Source organism: Mirounga angustirostris, unplaced genomic scaffold (assembly GCF_029215605.1).
Source record: "Mirounga angustirostris isolate CCGP_5_RB_7025 unplaced genomic scaffold, mMirAng1.0.hap1 SCAF_5, whole genome shotgun sequence".
In the NCBI taxonomy this organism is placed as follows: Eukaryota; Metazoa; Chordata; class Mammalia; order Carnivora; family Phocidae; genus Mirounga; species Mirounga angustirostris.
Genome location: NW_026991713.1, coordinates 164705077 through 164722861, shown reverse-complemented (window position 1 = coordinate 164722861; position 17785 = coordinate 164705077). Strand labels below are relative to the sequence as shown.

Genomic DNA, 17785 nt, shown 5'->3' with positions numbered 1-17785 from the left:
GGGGGAAATTCCTCTTTGACACCCAAGCGGAAATGGAGGGAACATCCCTGCTTTTCCTCCTCCATAAATCCCACCCCATCCCAAGGACCTTCCATGAAACCCTCCATGAAATGCCACTAGCCAACTTTTCCCCTGCTGTAGATGTTCTAAAACAGTACTGTTACAAGCATGTCACACCAACAGTCACTAAAACACACACCCTTGGGGCCTTGCTGTTCCCTCTGCCTGGCATGCTCTTAACCTCCATAAACATTTGGTTCTTCCAGTGCTTCCTCAAGGAGTCTATTCAAATGCTGCCTCTTCAAAGAGTCCTGCCTCTCCAGCCTCTAACCCCCATCTCACTTACCCTGCTTTCGCTTCATGTCGCCACTACCTGATTTATATAGGCGTTTCTGTCTCCCCCTCCCTGAATTTAAATTCCACTAAGGTAGAGCTTTGTTGGGACGCCTGGATGGCTCAGAGGGTTAAGCGTTTGCCTTCAGCTCAGGTCATGATCCCAGGGTCAGGGGATCGAGTCCCTCAACTGGCTCCTTGCCCCGAGGGGCGCCTGTTTCTCCCTCTGCCTGCTTCTATCTCTGCCTGGGGCTCCCCCTGCTTGTGCTCTCTGACCAAAAAAAAAAAAAAAAAAGGTAGAGTCTTGTTTTATTTGGAATGTATCTATCCCCAGAACCTAGCCAGCACTTGAAAATCATTCAGAACATTTTTAGTTATCAGTGAATGAATACCATCCCAATTATGGGCTGGTACTATGATACATATGAAAAGGGTCTAAAAATGTATAGTAATGAATGTTAAGGCATTACTACAATCTCAACTTTTGTTGCCTGAATCCAGATAAAAGAAATACAAATAGAATCAATCAGCTCTGCCGATGCTGCCTGAAGTATTCGGTTTCCTTCGTTCAGTTCGTATTATGTGCCCACACTGGTCCTCAAAAAATATTTCCCCAAACAAGTAACGTAATGCTGAGAAGTGTCTAAGGTCCAGTGGCAGTCGCGCCAGATATCTGCCTCACTCTCAAGGCTGGATTTGTCTACCACGTTAATAATACAAACGTTTGGAAGGAAGCAACGACGTCCTCCCGCCGTAGGAAGCAAACAGCAAGCGGTCCTGACTCAGGCTAGGAGGGGAGGACGAAGAGCGCGGGCTCACTTCAGGCACTTCCGGTTTCCGGCAGGAGCCTGGCGCCGAGCTCATGACGCAAACCGCGTAGGACCAGGCGCCGCCGTGACGTCCTGTTCTTCCAGTGACCTTCAGGTCCCGCGGAGACGGCGGCGCGCGAGAGGCCTCTGCCTGTGCGCTGATTGGTCGCGAGCCGAGGCCAATCCCGCCGCCTGTTTTCCGTGCTGCCGAAGTCGCTGGGGTCTCGGCGGAATCTCGCAGCTGTAGACGCCGAGCTGCCCTGCAAGTCGCCATGCCGCGTGGAAGCCGGAGCCGCACCTCCCGCATGGCCCCTCCGGCCAGGTGAGGCCACCGCGGGGGTTAGGGGCGCTGCCGGCGCCGTGACGCAGACGGAGGACGCGCTAGGCCTCGCCGCGGCCTGGCGGAGGCCGGTGGAGGCCGCGGGCGCGGGCGTCCGAAGGCCGGTGTGGCGGGGGCCGGCCTCCGCCTGCCGTAGGCTGGTTGTAAATGGGCTTTAGCTAGATTTCCCGTTAGTGGCAAACTTTCTAATTTCGGACGCCCATGAGTACTTAAAATACTTTAGAGCTCATATTTAAGTAATCTGTACACCCAACATGGGGCTGGAACTCAACGACCCCAAGATCGAGGCTCCCACGCTCCTCTTCCGACTCAGCCAGCCAGGCGCTCCTAGAGCTCATTTTAAATTAAAACGGTCATATCCTATAAATGAGTGGGTATTTTTTAGTGTGAAACGGCTGAAACTTCAAAAGTAGCCCCCAAAGAAAGAAAGAAAGAAAAAAAACCAGTGTCGTAGAAAGGTTAGTATAATCGGGAAAATGATCGCATTTCAATAAACTGGATAATCTTTGAGCACCAGCAATGAGCGTTACAGGGGCTCGGCCCAGTTGGGAACGCAGTTACTAAAGTAAAGCCTCACGTGTACGTGACGTTTTCTAGTTCTTTTTTTTTTTTTCCCTAAGAATTTATTTATTTGTCAGAGAAAGAGCACAAGCAGAGGGAGCAGCAGAAGCAGGCTCCCCTCTGAGCAAGGAGCCCGATGTGGGACTCGATCCTAGGACCCTGGGATCATGACCTGAGCTGAAGGCAGACGCCTAACCGACTGAGCCACCCAGGCGTCCCTGTTTTCTAGTTCTTAAAATATTTAAAAAATATACTGCTAATTATACTTTAACCTTAACACCAGTAACGTTAGGGATAGATGTTATTCCTCTTTTCCGGAAATAAGGAAATTCGAGAATCGGAGTAAGTGACTTGTCCAAGGTCACGCTATCAGTAAGTACGAAAGCCAGGTCTGACCCGAGTTTTCCGGTGACCACTTTAGGACGTTTAGCATGGTACCACATTGCATCTCTGGAGTACAGTGGCTTGTGTTCAAATGATACGCTAGGAGTGTAGGGAAGTGGTTCACTTAACGGAAAGAAGCTTCTTTGCAAAGGACAGAAAACCACATTTTTGTAAAGTGATGCCAATCAGGTGGTGGAAGCAAAGTCATAAACTTCTGGCCTAGCCTTATTGGGGGGATGAGCACCCAAGGAGACAATCTAAAAATGGCCAGAGGGAACATAACATGTGAAAAATTTTACTTTATTTTTTTTTTTAAGATTTTATTTATTTGACAGAGCACGAGCAGGGGGAGCTGCAGGCAGAGGGAGAAGGAGAAGCAGGCTCCCCACTGGGCTCCATCCCAGGACCCAGGGATCATGACCTAAGCCACCCAGGCGCCCCGATATGTGAAGGTTTTTAAAGCAGTACTGGACGTGTTAGTGAAAGCCTACTGTTGACCAGAAGCCTTAGCGATAACATAAACAGTCGCAGTAACACGTATTTTGTATGTTATATTACTGTAATACTGTATTCTTACAATAAAGTAAGCTAAAGAAAAAATGTTACTAAGAAATCAGAAGGAGGAGAAGATAAAGACAGTACTATACCTATAGTGTATTTATCGAAAAAAACCCACATGTAAGTGGACCCATGCAGTTCAAACCTGTGTTGTTAAATGGTCAGCAGTACCGTTTCTTTAGGTTGACGATTTCCAAACCTGGTAGGAAGTGGGCACTTCATACTTTTGTTCTTTTTCTTCTTAGCCGGCCACCTCAGATGAGAGCGGCGCCTAGACCAGCGCCAGCAGCTCAGCCTCCGGCAGCGGCTCCACCAGCTGCTGTCGGCTCACCTGCTGCTGCGCCCCGGCAGCCAGGTCTCATGGCCCAGATGGCGACCACTGCAGCTGGTGTGGCTGTGGGCTCTGCTGTCGGGCACACGGTAGGTCATGCCATCACCGGGGGCTTCAGTGGAGGAGGCAATGCTGAGCCTTCGAGGCCTGACATCACTTACCAGGTAAGATTTGGGGTAGTGTTGTCGTTCAGTGGTGCGTTAGGAGAAAACCTAGTTATTTGTAAGTTCCTTAATGTATAGGAACTGTCTGTAATTTTATTTTTAATTTTTTAATTTTTTTAAGGATTTTATTTATTTATCTGACAGCGAGAGAGGGAACACAAGCAGAGGGAGTGGGAGAGGGAGAAGCAGGCTTCCCGCTGAGCAGGGAACCCGATGCGGGGCTCGATCCCAGGACCCCGGGATCATGACCTGAGCTGAAGGCAGACGCTTAACGACTAAGCCACCCAGGCGCCCCAGGAACTATAATTTTAGAATCCACAGTGCTCTTAGCAGAAGATGGCTTATCAAAAGCCATGTTTGGCAGTTGAGTTAGTGCCTTAGACCAGCATCATCAAGTACTGTACAAACTGTATTTGTTCCCAAGGAGTGGAATAGCAGTTCAGCCTGATTTCACTGTAAAACAGCCATTTCCCCCTTATTTTAAGTTTAGTCTCAATCTTAGTTAAGTATTTAAAAATCTCTTTAGTCGCTCTGTGCTCTCTGACCTCTTACGATATTTGCCACTGCCCCTCTTTCTGAAGTATGTGAATTTTCTCCTCTGATGAGCATGAGTGTATAGTGTATACTCTGTTGTGTTTCTGGTGTATTTGATACTCTCATCCGTTTCTCTAGAATAGTCCCACTTTCTCCTCCATGAAACTTCACTGAACCTCACTGGTATTTTGCGTCTTTGTTCTTGAGTCTTTCTGATTATAACTGGATTAAAGCCCATTTGCTTTCTGCCTTTATTTATTTATCTAAGATTTTATTTATTTGACAGCGAGAGAGGGGATACAAGCGGGGAAGTGGGAGAGGGAGAAGCAGGCTCCCCACTGAGCAGGAAGCCTGATGTGGGGCTCGATCCCGGGACTCCAGGATCATGACCTGAGCCGAAGGCAGTCGCTTAACCGACTGAGCCACCCAGGAGCCCCTATTTTTTATTTTTTAAAAAAGATTTTATTTATTTGTCAGAGAGAGAGAGAGAGAGAGCACAAGCAGAGGGAGGGAGAGGGAGAAGCAGGCTTCCCGCGGAGCAGAGAGCCCGATGCGGGGCTCGATCCCAGGACCCTGGGATCATGACCTGAGCCGAAGGCAGACGCTTAATGAATGAGCCACCCAGATGCCCCAAAGACACAGATTCGCTTTCTGCCTTTAAAAATTTTCACTTTCCATGTTATTAGGTAGAAACTTTAATTTGCATCTAGTTGTAGTTGTTTCCCCAGCTGACCTCAAAGACATTGGATACTGTTCTTTGTTCAGGCGTAAATCTAATTTCCTTTCTTAATGGTCCTGAATGTTAACGCCTTTGCAGGAGCCTCAGGGAACCCAGGCCGCACAGCAGCAGCAGTTTGGCCCGTGCCACTATGAGATGAAACAGTTTCTGGAGTGCGCCCAGAACCAGGGTGACCTGAAGCTTTGTGAAGGTTTCAGCGAGGTGCTGAAACAGTGCAGATTTGCAAATGGTAGGTGATAACATCAATCCCTGATTGAACCTGCATCTGTGCAGTTCACAGCATGATACTCCTGGGCCCTAGAGGAGATTTTGTTTTCGTTCTAAAAATAATCTAGTTTTTCTAACAGAGCTGGTCCAGAGGTTTCTAGTCATTATCTTACGCTTTTACCAGTTATGTTGTGAATCTGATTCCTCCTTAAGTGGGTGTAGATTAGTGTGCCAGGTCTTGTTCTGGTTACAGGATGTGGGTGTTACAGCCTTAAAGCTGTGAATAAAAAATTACATTCCATTTTCACTGAAGTCCAAGGTTGGGTATAAAGACTGATAAGTCCTTGGCATTCTTCACAGATTATTTGAGAGATGAGTGTATTCAGTCCCTCAGTGGAACTCTGAGGTTTGGGCTGTGTGGAATGTTGGCAGTGAACTTGTTTTTATGTAACTTCCCCCTGTTGACCTAAGAATTCACCATCTATTAAAATGTTCCGTTTTCATTTTCCTGCCTTCATTTAGGCAAGAAACTGATAACCTTGGGTTTTCATCCCTCCTTTTATCGTTTGGAGGGCTTCTACTTTGTTAAGAATATACAGCTATTTCTCTTCTAACTTATCTTTTCTGTTTGCAGGATTAGCCTAATCAAGAAGTTCAAATTGAAGATATGGAAAATCATCTCTCATAACCAAGTTAATTTAGCATAAAAATATAATTGAAGGTGAATATGTAAGGTGTAAAACCACCAGTAAGCTTCTCCTTCATCATTAAATACAGCTTTCTTCAGAATTGGAATGAAAAAAATTCTTACTGTATAGAAGTTCATTGAGATGGTTTGAATTTGGGGTTGGGCAGATGTTTGTGTGCCTCCTTATATCACCTTTTGTGATGTTCTCATTTGTGAATTAATTAGAATAAAGTGATTTTCTCCCAAAATGTGGTGTCTTTGAAGTGTAAGATTATAAATTAGATACGGTATTTGCATTTTGCAAAAGTACCCAATTGTCTTGTCTTTAAGCGTATCCGTTTTATAGTCTCAGTATTAAATTCGCATCCACCTGGATGATCTGGCCGAGCTCCCTGAGCTTTTGTAGAAAAGTAGTTCTGTAAGGAGTAGCTCACTAGTAAACATAGTGCTTATTAAAAAGGTTCCAGGTGGAAGCCAGTGTTTGGTAAACTGAGCAGTAACAAGAAGTGTGGGAATAGACCTATTACGTGAGTGGGTTCCTCTGGCCAGGTCAGCACTACATGTCACTTCCCCTACTGTATCCAGTTAATTGGTCAGAGATGAAAACCAGCCTCTCAATACAGGCAGTCCCCCTGCAAATGTTTTTCTTCTGTGTAAGGCACTGTAGCTTCCCTTTGCTGAAAGACTCAAGCTAGCTGTGACTGCCCACTCCATGTTGTCTTGAGATGGACTCAATTTGGGGTGCATCATTTTTTAAAAATGAACCCAGCTCCCTTCCTCACAACTCAAAATTTCATTCACTTCTGGAAGTTATCTCCAGCCTACATTGTGCTCTGCACTTTTTTACTTTCCAGTGGACCTTTCCGAGGCTATCTGATTTCTTTTCCAATCTGTAAGTTTCAGAGACCTGTGTTACTACAAGGTGAGGAAAGTGCTATTGAGTAAATTTTTCAGTTGCCGTCTCCTGTTCTCAGCTGTGTTCTTAGAGTGCCCCACTCTTTTTCTTTTAAGATTTTATTTAATGACAGCACAAGCAGGGGGAGCGGCAGGGAGAGGGAGCAGGCTCCCCACTGAGTAGAGAGCCTGACGTGGGGCTCCATCCCAGGACCCTGGGATAATGATCCGAGCCAAAGGCAGACACTTCACCAACTGAGCCACCCAGGTGCCCCTAGAGGGCCCCACTCAGTATTAACTGAGTTCCTGAAAGGGGCCAAGACCACCTTGCCTGAATCACCACAGAAAGTTCATTTCTGGCAAATCCCCCACCATATTTCCTTCTGGATTCATCAGTGGGCTCCTTTGCCCATTTCTGGGAAAGCTCAGGACTTCTAAGTTCATAGTGCTATTGCCCCTTAATGTCCAAGGTGTAATGGTATGTGGTGGGTACCCTAATAGTGTATTGTTGAATCAAGGGAAAATGGGGCACCTGGCTGGTTTAGCAGGTAGAGCATGTCACTCTTGATCTTGGGGTTATAAGTTAAAGCCCCACATTGAGTGTAGAGTTTCCGTTAAAAAAAGTAAACAGCCATCAAAAAGAATGAAACCTTGCCGTTTGCAATGACGTGGATGGAACTAGAGGGCATTATGCTAAGTGAAATAAGTCAGAGAAAGACAAATACCATATGATTTCACTCGTGGAATTTTAGAAACAAAATAGATGAACATGGGGGAAGGGAAGGAAAAATAAGATGAAAACAAGGAGGCAAACCATAAGAGACCCTTAACTGGGGAACAAATTGATGGTTGCTGGAGGGGAGGTGGGCGAGGGAATGGGGTAACTGGGTGATGGGGCATTAAGGAGGGCTCTTGAAGTAATGAGCACTGAGTGTTGTATGCAACTGATGAATCACTGAATTCTACCTCTGCAACTAATAATATAGTATATGATAATTGAATTTAAATAAGGTAAAAAGTAAAAGGAAAATGAACTGCTGACATCAATAAAATGCGAGAGTCTGGCTGTCCTGGCCTCTCCCTGGTAGGAGCCATGGCTATACAGAGATAGACCCAGGGAATAATCCACTAGATACATTGGCCTTTTGCCCTGAGGTTAGAAGGGATTTTATAAACACTGAGGTATAAAGCAGAAGTCAAGTCTATAGCTTAACATGAGGACAACAAAAGGGATCGGGGAGTTTAGTGACAGTGAGTGAAAGGACGAGATGGAAGTGTTCCCATCATTGGAGCAAGATGTTGCATCTCAGCAAGCAGAGGCCTTTATGCATAGACCCCAGGTCATGCGCAACTCCTGTCTAATGCAGCAATCCAGGAAAGTACCTCCCCAGAGTGGAAGAAATAGGTGGTCAGCATGAATAATGGAAAGAGCGCTTGGGCCCACACCTGGGGTTAGTCTGGGCCCTCCTACTCACCTATTTCGTGACCGTGAGCAAGTCACATTCTCTTTACCATGGGCTTAATACCAGAGTTTTAGGATGCAAGTGAAGATGTGCAAGTGCTTTGTGAAATGCTAATCAAATGGGTGCTTGTGGGCCTAGCCTCTGTGTGAAGCACTGTATTACAGCTCCCTTCATTTGTTATATTAGAATTAGGGGTTTGAAAAAGGGAGCTTTAGGGGCGCCTGGGTGGCTCAGTCGTTAAGTGGCTGCCTTCGGCTCAGGTCATGATCCCAGGGTCCTGGGATCGAGCCCCACATTGGGCTCCTTGCTCAGTGGGGAGCCTGCTTCTCCCTCTGCCGCTCCCCCTGCTTGTGTGCTTTCTCTTTCTGACAAATAAAATCTTAAAAAAAAAAAGAAAAGTAGCTTTAGAACAAGAGAGCAGTATCTACTGTGTGCCAGCACGTCACATACATTATTTCCAATTCTGTCAACCTCTTCATCATTCTGATGACCCTCACCCAAACAGCCCAAAGGTGCACCCTGTCAGAGCTCATACGCTTTTTCTGGCACCCGGAGCTCCTCCCAGTGGCCCACAGGCTGAACACCAAATGGGTTAAGGATGAAATCACGGAGGTAGATCAGAGATAGATTCCTAACGGGGATGTTCCCTAACGCTTCAAGTCTGCATTTTGCGGGTCAGCCCCACAAACTGTTCCTGGGTGGGCACCAACTCTGGGTCCCCATGGCAGCCAGGGCTGCTCTGTGGGTGTGCTGGGCTTTCTCCAGAGCCCTGCTCTCAGCACGTACAGAAATGGCTCCCAGAGAAGGGAATGCATTCCCACCAAGGCTGGCTTTGTCTCCTCTGTGCCTGGAAGCCAACGGAGCTCCAAAGGGGAGACTGGTCACCTCTGCTGAGCTTCCCTCACCCTCCAGCAGAGGTCACCTCCTGGTGAGACTTGGCCCCTGCCGGGCCTTGGCCTGCATCCCAAGTTTGCAGTTGTGATTTATTTCTGGTACGTCTGCCTTCCGTCACCAAGTAGCAAAGCCCAAAGGACGAGCAGCAAGATATCCTACTGTGGCCACGAGTGTCTGCGGGGGAACTGCTTCAGCCCTCAATTGTCCCCATTCCCCAAGGGGCTCTGAGACCTTTGGGATTCCTGTCACGTTCACTCAAGGGCCTGCGAGGACCTAACAGTGAGTAGCTGGGCCAGTGATGGACAAAAGCCAGGCGACAGGCAGAGAGAGGGAGAGGCTCTGCGGCAGAGAAGACAGAAACCCCAAGAGCTGTTAGACCCACTTTTCCCTTCTGAAGGCAGATGGATGCAGAGTGACACCATTGACTCTTAAAGCCCCCTCAGGGTATTTGCCTACAGAAAGTGGGTTCCCTGTATTTTCAGGCTCTCTGAGCTTGGGGGAGGGATGTTTTGTTCCAAAAAGAACCAGGTTACCTACTCCCGTCTGGGGACCCCTTCCAAAGGAGTCTTGGGAAAGGGGTGGGGAGTGTGGGTGGAGGCAATGGACAGAAGCACAAAGATGGCCCCAAGTTAGGCCTAGAGCAAGGGGCTGGCCCTCCGCCCCACCCCAGAGAGGTGAGTGCATGCCAGGGAATGGAGCCCCCAGCCTGGATGGCTTCCTGGGGTGGGCCCAGATATACCCTCTGCCTGTAGTGGGCTGGGGAAAGGGAGAGACCGTGTGCTACCCAGTTTGGGGAAGGGGGGGCACAGACGCCCATCTTGGGAACTTAAAAAGGACTTGCGAGGAAATGGGCTTGTCTTAACAGGAACGGATATTTCGGTGCTCGGTTGGGGTTGCTGACTGGGAAGGCTGTGAGCAGCCCAGGCACCGGCTGTTGGCAGAGGAGACTGTTGTTATTCTAATTCTTCCTCTAGTAACCAGGCACCAGCACTGGGGACGCCAGGCTTCCTGGAACAGCTAGCCCCACTTGGCTGGTCGGCAAATTGGCCCCTTTGATAGGCCAGGCCTTCTTGGGCCCAGAAAGGGCAGTAGGAGTGGGACTAGAGGTAGCTTCGGCCTGCTGAGTGTCATCTTGTGCCCCTTTTCTGTCTGCCCCTCTTCCTGTTGGTAGATGATTTTCTCCATCCCTCGAATCCTGAATCTGAGGTAGGAGTTTAGTACCCTGGTGGCATCTATATTCCTGAGGCAAAGCCAGCCAGCTCAGCAGCTCTGGGTCCGGGCCTGAGTATCCTGGCTTTGTACCGCCCCACACTGCGGCAGGATCACTCGGGGCTCACTGGCCAGTATTTTGGTAGGATGTGGGACATTCTGAGGACAGGCCCATCCTGCCATCAGGACCCTGAGCCAAAGGGATACCTCCAACCGTTGACTCATATCCGGGAAGCAGCACTGGGCACAGGGGGCAGGAATGGCTGGGACGTCTCAGAGAAGATCAGTCTAATGGAGGAGGTAACCCCACACACTGACAAATGATACCAGAGCCTGGGACCATTAAGCTCTGCATCCCTCTGAGCACCTGGCAGAGTGCTTCTCAAAGAGTATGAAAGAAAGAAGAGGGAGAAAGAAAGAAAGAGAGAGACAGGGAGGGAGAGGCAGAGGGACGGAGGCAGGCAGGCAGGCAGGCAGGAAGGTTAGGGAAGTCCTGGTTAAGGGCAGAATGAGTAAGAAACAGTGGGAAGCACTGGAAGTGTGTCCTGGAAGGAGGGGAGTTTTCAGGTGAGCACAGTTAGGACTGCAGGTGGTTAGGAGAGTCTATAGGACTGCCATATTAAGACGAAATCATGAAACTTCTCATCTTTTCCACAAGTGCAGCGAACAAGCAGAGGAAAAGCAGGACCAGGCTCATCTCCTCAAAGAGAGCAAATGGCCCTTTAATTTGTCCTCTGCAAAGTTTCTCTGGGGTTCTTTCTAAAAGCAAGGGTGTGCCGGCCTCGTCAGAGCTGATCTTGGGGGCTGATGCCCAACCTCCTGCCTCTGGCCTGGGCTTAGGCCTGGCCAACCATCTGCGGTTGCTACTACAGGTGCGGCAGCTTAGAGCGAGAACATTCGGGGAGCCGCATGGTTGCCTGGGGTTCACAAAAGTTTACATCCAGTGGGAAGATGCAGGTGGACTCTTTCCAAAGGGTTTTTCAGTTCACATTTATTTTGAACACTCACAATAGACCTGCTCTGTGCCAGGAGATACAGACGAGCAAGAAAGGGTTCCAGCCCTCAAAAAGCACATCACCTAGATCAGGATGGCTAATAGCTGCTTCTTCTTTTTTATTTTAAATTTTTAATTTAAATTCAATTTAGTTAACACCTAGTGTATTATTAGTTTCAGGGGTAGAATTTAGCTGACAGCTTCTTTCTATTTCTCTCTCAGAGCCCCTCAGAATCACCCCAGAGTTGCTGAGCATGACGCGGGATGAGGCACTTCCAGACTCGTACTCAGCACAGGGTTTTTATGAGAACTATGAGCCCAAGGAGATCCTGGGCAGGTAAAGCCCAGACCTTCCCCAGGAAGTGCTGTCTTAGGCTCCAGCCAGTTCCATGGGCCCTGAGCACTGACCCTTTTCCATCCCCAAAGCACTGTCCACTTGGAGAAACCCTTAGTTTGGGGTCCTGCCCTCCTGGCCAGGACAGATGAGAAGGGTATAAAAGCACCCGGATAAGAGACCTCTCCCAGCACAGCTCTCCCGGTGCTGTTGACAAGCACGTCCAAACCCAGCTTTGTGCCAAGTGTCAGAGATCAGGGGTCAGAGGGAAGATTATGGCCTTAGATGCTGAGAAAGAGCACTGAACTAGGAGTCAAGAGTCCTAAAACCAGGCTTATTACTCATCAGCTCCAGACAAATCATCCTCCATCTGCCTTCTTCATCCTACCATCCCCCAAAGCTCCCAGGGAGTTGGTGGATGAGGCAGGACATCTCTGTGGGGGCTCGGACCTGGGCTCTCCCTGGGATGAGGGGCCCCCGGGACCACCTGTGCTCTGCACCCCCAGAGGAGTTAGCAGCGTCGTCAGGCGCTGCATCCACAAGCCCACGCGCAAGGAGTACGCTGTGAAGATCATTGACGTCACTGGTGGAGGCAGCTTCAGCTCTGAGGAGGTGCGGGAGCTGCGAGAGGCCACGCTGAAGGAGGTGGACATCCTGCGCAAGGTCTCAGGGCTCCCCAACATCGGTGAGTAATGGCCCTACTCACCCCAGCAGGGTGCTCCACCATGATTCTGCTCTAATAACCCAAGTCAGGGAGTGCAGCCCCACTCTGCAGCTAGCCAGAACCCAGGGTGTCTCGTGTCCCCTGAAGCCCTGCCAGTCCAGTGCCCTGAGGCTTGAGGTTCCCAGCTCCATGCTCACCGCTGCGGAGATTCAGCTCTAAGCCTCCTCTTCCAGCCAGACAGAAGGGGTTGCAAGCAGGGCTGGGGCTGGTTGCAGGTCGGGGAATGGGAAAGTGAAGCCCCTGGGCGGGTCCCTCCCTGGGGGTCCTCCTTTGAACGCCATTCTGATATGGCTTCCAGCTGTTGGGGTGGGTCCAAGCAGTTTTAATCCTGTTGCCCTCTACCCCTGCTGCCTCTCTGCCCAAGCTCTCCTGCTACAAGTTAGTCCTTTCCATTTCAGTACAGCTGAAGGACACTTATGAGACCAACACTTTCTTCTTCTTGGTGTTTGATCTGTAAGTACCCAGCCCCGGACCCAGCCACACCCTAGGGCCTGTCGGAGAACCTCCTATTGTGGTCCCCTTTCCAGTGCTTCCTGGAGACCAACAGCCAGCTCTCTACACTGTGGAGGCCAAGTAGGATCACCAATGCTTTAGGTAGATCAGCCCTGGGGGTCAGGCTGCCAGGTCTTGAATCCTGGGTCCGCCATTTGGAAGCTAGATGATTTCTTTAAGTATCTGTTTTCTCGTGGGTATTACAGAAGTAATAATAGCACAGTGAATGGCAGGATGTAAATGCTATGAATTATTAACTACAATGATGATGACAAAGGTGGTCATTGAATACTCATTCTAGACATGGAGGATACAGCAATGAACAAGACATATAAGGTCCCTGACTTCATGTAACAATTTTCACAGTGAGCGAACCGAAAGCAATAAAATAAGCCATACTACGTGCGCAGTTATGTACATGTACAGATACATAAAGCAGAACAGGGGTTAGAGAGAGGTGGGGCTTCTTTAAATGGTCAGGGAATGTTCTCCAGAAGGCGACCTGAGCAGAGACCCAGATGAAGTGAGGGAGGGATCAGAGCCAGGACCTGAAGAAGGCTCAGCAGAAGGGCAGAAGGGAGAGCCAGAGAGCAAGGGCCCTGCTCCCAGTGGGCCTTTTAGCTCCGGGAGCCTCTGTTTTCTCAAGAAAGGAAAAATGACACCAACCAGGCTCTCAGCATTAAATTCCAACAACACAAAGTGTTCTGTGAACAATGCATTCAGACTTATTATGATTTTTATCAGAAAAGCTTGCCAGAGAAGGGAGCTCTCCAGCTCCTTGTTCCCCCACTCCACTGAGTCCTCACTAAAGAATGCAAATCTCAGCTGCATGAATCATGTTGTGGGGCTGTCTTGATTTCTCCATATATAACAGCTAATTTAGGGACTGGATTTACTTGAAATTATTCAAGTAGATTTTGTATTGTTTCATACTGTTCATACTGATTGTGAACGTTTCATACTGTAGCCATACTGAGTATGTGCAAGGTTATTTTACTTGGAGACACAAGGTAACTTGGTCTGTGTGTTCAATTAAACTACCAACTCCAGGAAGGCAGTACCCAGTGTTTACTGGTAAATCTTTCTGCAGCTGCTAACAGTGAATTCTCCTCGTGTATTTAATATGGAATTAGAATGATAAAAACTGGGGATGGCTTGTTTGGTTAAGCGACTGCCTTCGGCTCAGGTCATGATCCTGGGGTCCTAGGATCGAGTCCCGAATCGGGCTCCCTGCTCGGCGGGGAGTCTGCTTCTCCCTGACCCTCCCCCCTCCTGTGCTCTCTCATTCTCTCTCTCTCAAATAACTAAAATCTTTAAAAAAAAAAAAAAGATAAAAACTGGATTCACACATTACCTTTTAGGAACACAGTACAGGTATTGTGTAAGTAAGGCTCACCTCTGTAAATTCTAGGTTATCTCCTAGATAGAACCCCCTCCCCACCCCACCAGCTAAGCTCAAGGGTTTTCTTGCCTCTGTGCCACCAGCCAAATCCCTTGTGCCTTAGGAATCCCACCAATTTCCCTGGAGGGGTGAATGGGAGAGGGCAGGACATACCTTTCCTATTTAACCACGGGAGACTCTCCCAGGACCCCCAAGACTTAACCAGCTGCAGCTGTCCCAACTCCGCTCAGTGGCATGGTCCTGTAGAGCCTGTAGGCAGCTCAAATATCCCTAACCTTTGAAGAAGTTGCTTGGGGAAGCTATTTTTAATGCTGTCCTGAGTTGCCCTCCAGAGTATAACTAGATTGTTCTAGCAGAGACCTTTCTACGTCATCCCAAGAAGTGAGAAGACTGAACCGTAATTCTTAATCCTAAAATAAGCAAGCTTTGCTCCCCCAGCACTTGTACTATTGCTTCTACCATTCATTCCTGGGAAGAATCAGGATACTCCTGTCCTTCTAATCTGGATCTGGGGCCTTGGGCCAGTGGCTCTGGGTCCCTCTTTCACCTCCCAGCCCTGATTTTGACCCTCACAGATCCTAGTCTGTGCTGTCACTTCCACCAAGGGGGAACCCCGACACTGGTGCCATCCCACCCCTTCAGCATCCCCTGCTCTTCTAATCTTCAGATAGCCTTTCCACTCACTTCCCCAGCTTTTCCCTACAGCCCTGGGTCCTTCACTGTGGCCCACTTTGTCTCTGGAGATATGAGGAAGGAAATAGGTCTCTGGGAGCAGGATAAGGAGGGGGTGGTCTTGGAACCAATCCAGCTACAAACACTCTGTCCCCACAGGATGAAGAGAGGGGAGCTCTTTGATTACCTCACTGAGAAGGTCACTCTGAGTGAGAAGGAAACCAGGTAAGGATCCATCTGTCCCCATCACCACTCCCTGCCCCCGAGTATGAGTGGTACCGCCACCAAGGTCTTGGAGGGGGCAAAGCATGCGTTTGTCTGGGCTGGGGGTGTGCCCTGCAGGCTTTTGTAGCCTTCCCCCAGCCTGTCCTGAGTCCTCCCTCACTGGCAGTCTGGCAGGTATATGGGCTTTGGTCTCCCTGCTTGTTACCTGGCCTGCAGAGGAAGAGATAAGAGTAACATGTGCCTGTCCCACCCCAGAAAGATCATGAGAGCCTTGCTGGAGGTTATCCGCAACTTGCACAAACTCAACATTGTGCATCGGGATCTGAAGCCCGAGAACATCCTCTTGGATGATGACATGAACATCAAGCTCACAGACTTTGGTTTTTCCTGCCAGCTGGAGCCAGGAGAGAAGCTTCGAGGTCTGGTAACATGACCTTGGCCCATGTCAAGGGCTCAGGCTCTCTCATCCATGCTCCCAGGAACAGAAAATGCTTGCATTTCTTCCCCAATTCCCCCTCCCCTCTCCCGCTCCCCCACCTCCGAGATAAAAATCCTACTGTTTCAAGCTGTCTCTTCAGGTAAGCCTCTTCCCAGGGCTGGGCCAGGTTCCCACTGCCTGAGTTCCAGGCCAAGAAACCGGCCCTGGCAGGTGGTCCTAGGAGCCAGCACTCAGCCCCTGCCCTTGGTCCTGAAGTTGGTCAGTGTTAGAATCTGAGTCCCAGCCCAAGCACCGTGGCACTTTCATCTCCGTTGTTTTCTTTGGACCCTTGTCTTCCAAGTGCCCCCGGCTGACCTATCCTGATGGTAACTGTTCCTGCAGAGGTCTGTGGGACTCCCAGTTACCTGGCCCCTGAGATCATTGAATGCTCCATGAATGATGACCACCCAGGCTATGGGAAGGAGGTGGACATGTGAGTGTGTTGGGGAAGGCAGTGACCCATAGGGACAGGGATGTTCCCATGGCTAGGAGCACCTGGCTGGGGAGGGCAGGAAATGGCAGGAGCTGCAGCCAGCCCTCCTGCCTTCCTCCCTGTCCACCTGGTGCCAGGTGGAGCACCGGGGTCATCATGTACACCCTGCTGGCTGGCTCCCCGCCCTTCTGGCACCGGAAACAGATGCTGATGCTGAGGATGATCATGAGTGGCAACTACCAGTTTGGCTCACCTGAATGGGATGATTATTCAGACACTGTGAAGGACTTGGTGAGAGGCCAGGCCTGCTGGCTCCTCCACTCAGGCGAGGGGAAGTCCCCAACAGGGGTGGGGGGCATATCGTGCTATAGAACGGAGGACCCTGCTGGGAAGACCCTATGTCTTTTCAAGTGCTGGAGGGGAGCCTGCCTTGGTGTTTTCCGCTCCCCTTCCTTATTCTCTCAGGTTTCCCGATTCTTGGTGGTGAACCCCCAGGGCCGCTATTCAGCAGAAGAGGCCTTAGCGCATCCCTTCTTCCAGCAGTATGTGGTGGAAGAAGTGCGTCACTTCAGTCCCCGGGGCAAGTTCAAGGTACTGAAGCTCCCCTCCCACCCAGGGCCCTGGGGCAGGACTCCTCAAGTCCAAGCCCCCAAGTCCCCTTCCTTCCCCCAGGGACTCCTCCTTTCACCCACCGGGCTTCCAGAGCACCAGCCCTTCCCCTCCCCACCCACCCGTGATGCTTCCAGCTCAACTTCTGGCTTCAGAGAAGGCAGACATCACCCCTCTGGCTCCTACAGCCCACATCTCTGCAGATGCAGAAGGGGTTGGAATGGAAGGGGGAACACGAGGAAGGGCCCAGCAGTAGGCACACAAGGCTTCATGGCAAACAAGCAAACAAGCTCAGGGACCCCCTGCACCGGAGGGGGAGGAGACCGGCCGGCAGGGGCTGGGCCAGCTTCCCAGTTCTGGCTCTCCACAGGTGATCGCTGTAACTGTTCTGGCTTCAGTGCGGATCTATTACCAGTACCGCCGGGTGAAGCCTGTGAGCCGGGAGATCATCATCCGTGACCCCTATGCCCTCCGGCCTCTGCGCCGACTCATCGATGCCTATGCTTTCCGGATCTATGGACACTGGGTGAAGAAGGGACAGCAGCAGAACCGGGCTGCCCTCTTCGAGAACACACCCAAGGCTGTGCTCCTCTCCCTGGCTGAGAACTACTGAGGGGCTGGCAGGCGGGAAGGTAGGGTGGGGGGCAGGCGAGGAGGCAAAGTCACAGAAATATATGCTGAGGAGTGAGATCATGTCCAGGCCTCTGTCCAGAGGGGGCTCTTGGCCCTGGCAAGGACCCCTGGAACTAGGGCCACTATCCCCTCTCAGAGGCTCTGCACAAGAAGAGCAGGGTGCTCCCATCACATGTTGGTAAGTGTGCTCAGGGCCAGGCCCCACGGAAAGGGAACCAGAGGTGGTTTGAGAGCCTTACTGCTTCTCTACTTCCCAGCTGTACCACCATCTTGGGTCCTTCTCATGGGAGGACCAGAGTTCCTGACACTCACACGTACTTCCCTTAGGGTCCCAGGAGGAGGATAAAAGAGACGACGGTCTGATACACACAATCATGGAGATTTTACTGACCTCACAGCATCCAGTGACACCACGGGAGCAGATTCTTTTCCAGGGACATGTGTTTACAGGCATATGGATGCCCTCATATAATTAACAATAGAAAGGGAAGGTTCTGGTATTTGTCTCTCTCGAGTATTATTTACTTTGTGACTCCCACAATGTAGTTTTGTCTGGCACAAAATTCGATTCTCCTAGACCCTTTGAAGACTCACATTGTGCTTTAGAGAGCCCAGCTACTGCATTCTACATACTGATAACAGAAATTAGGTTCTTTCAGAGGCATACGAAACACTATAAAT

General features: G+C 49.9%; 2 protein-coding genes across 4 annotated transcripts; both read left to right on the top strand.

Annotated features, from left to right (window-relative positions):
• The first annotated feature begins 1240 nt into the window (after positions 1–1240).
• On the top strand, positions 1241–5896 carry CHCHD2 (coiled-coil-helix-coiled-coil-helix domain containing 2). Its single transcript, XM_045875451.3, has 4 exons — positions 1241–1464; positions 3231–3480; positions 4832–4982; positions 5595–5896. The coding sequence occupies exons 1-4, from the start codon at positions 1415–1417 to the stop codon at positions 5603–5605; spliced, it is 462 nt and encodes a 153-aa protein (XP_045731407.1). The 5' UTR covers positions 1241–1414; the 3' UTR covers positions 5606–5896.
• Positions 5897–8997: 3101 nt separating this feature from the next.
• Positions 8998–17604, top strand: PHKG1 (phosphorylase kinase catalytic subunit gamma 1). Of its 3 annotated transcripts, XM_045875446.1 has the most exons (11): positions 8998–9178; positions 11325–11439; positions 11943–12121; positions 12559–12613; positions 14886–14951; positions 15207–15370; positions 15772–15862; positions 16000–16153; positions 16328–16453; positions 16842–17103; positions 17432–17604. In XM_045875446.1, exons 2-10 carry the CDS (start codon positions 11357–11359, stop codon positions 17082–17084), a joined length of 1161 nt encoding a protein of 386 aa, XP_045731402.1. In that variant the 5' UTR covers positions 8998–9178; positions 11325–11356; the 3' UTR covers positions 17085–17103; positions 17432–17604. The 3 variants fall into 3 exon arrangements, with proteins under 3 accessions (XP_045731402.1, XP_064449107.1, XP_054363589.1); XM_064593037.1 differs by having other exon boundaries at positions 16358–16453; positions 16842–17604; XM_054507614.1 differs by having other exon boundaries at positions 16842–17604.
• Positions 17605–17785: the final 181 nt, after the last annotated feature.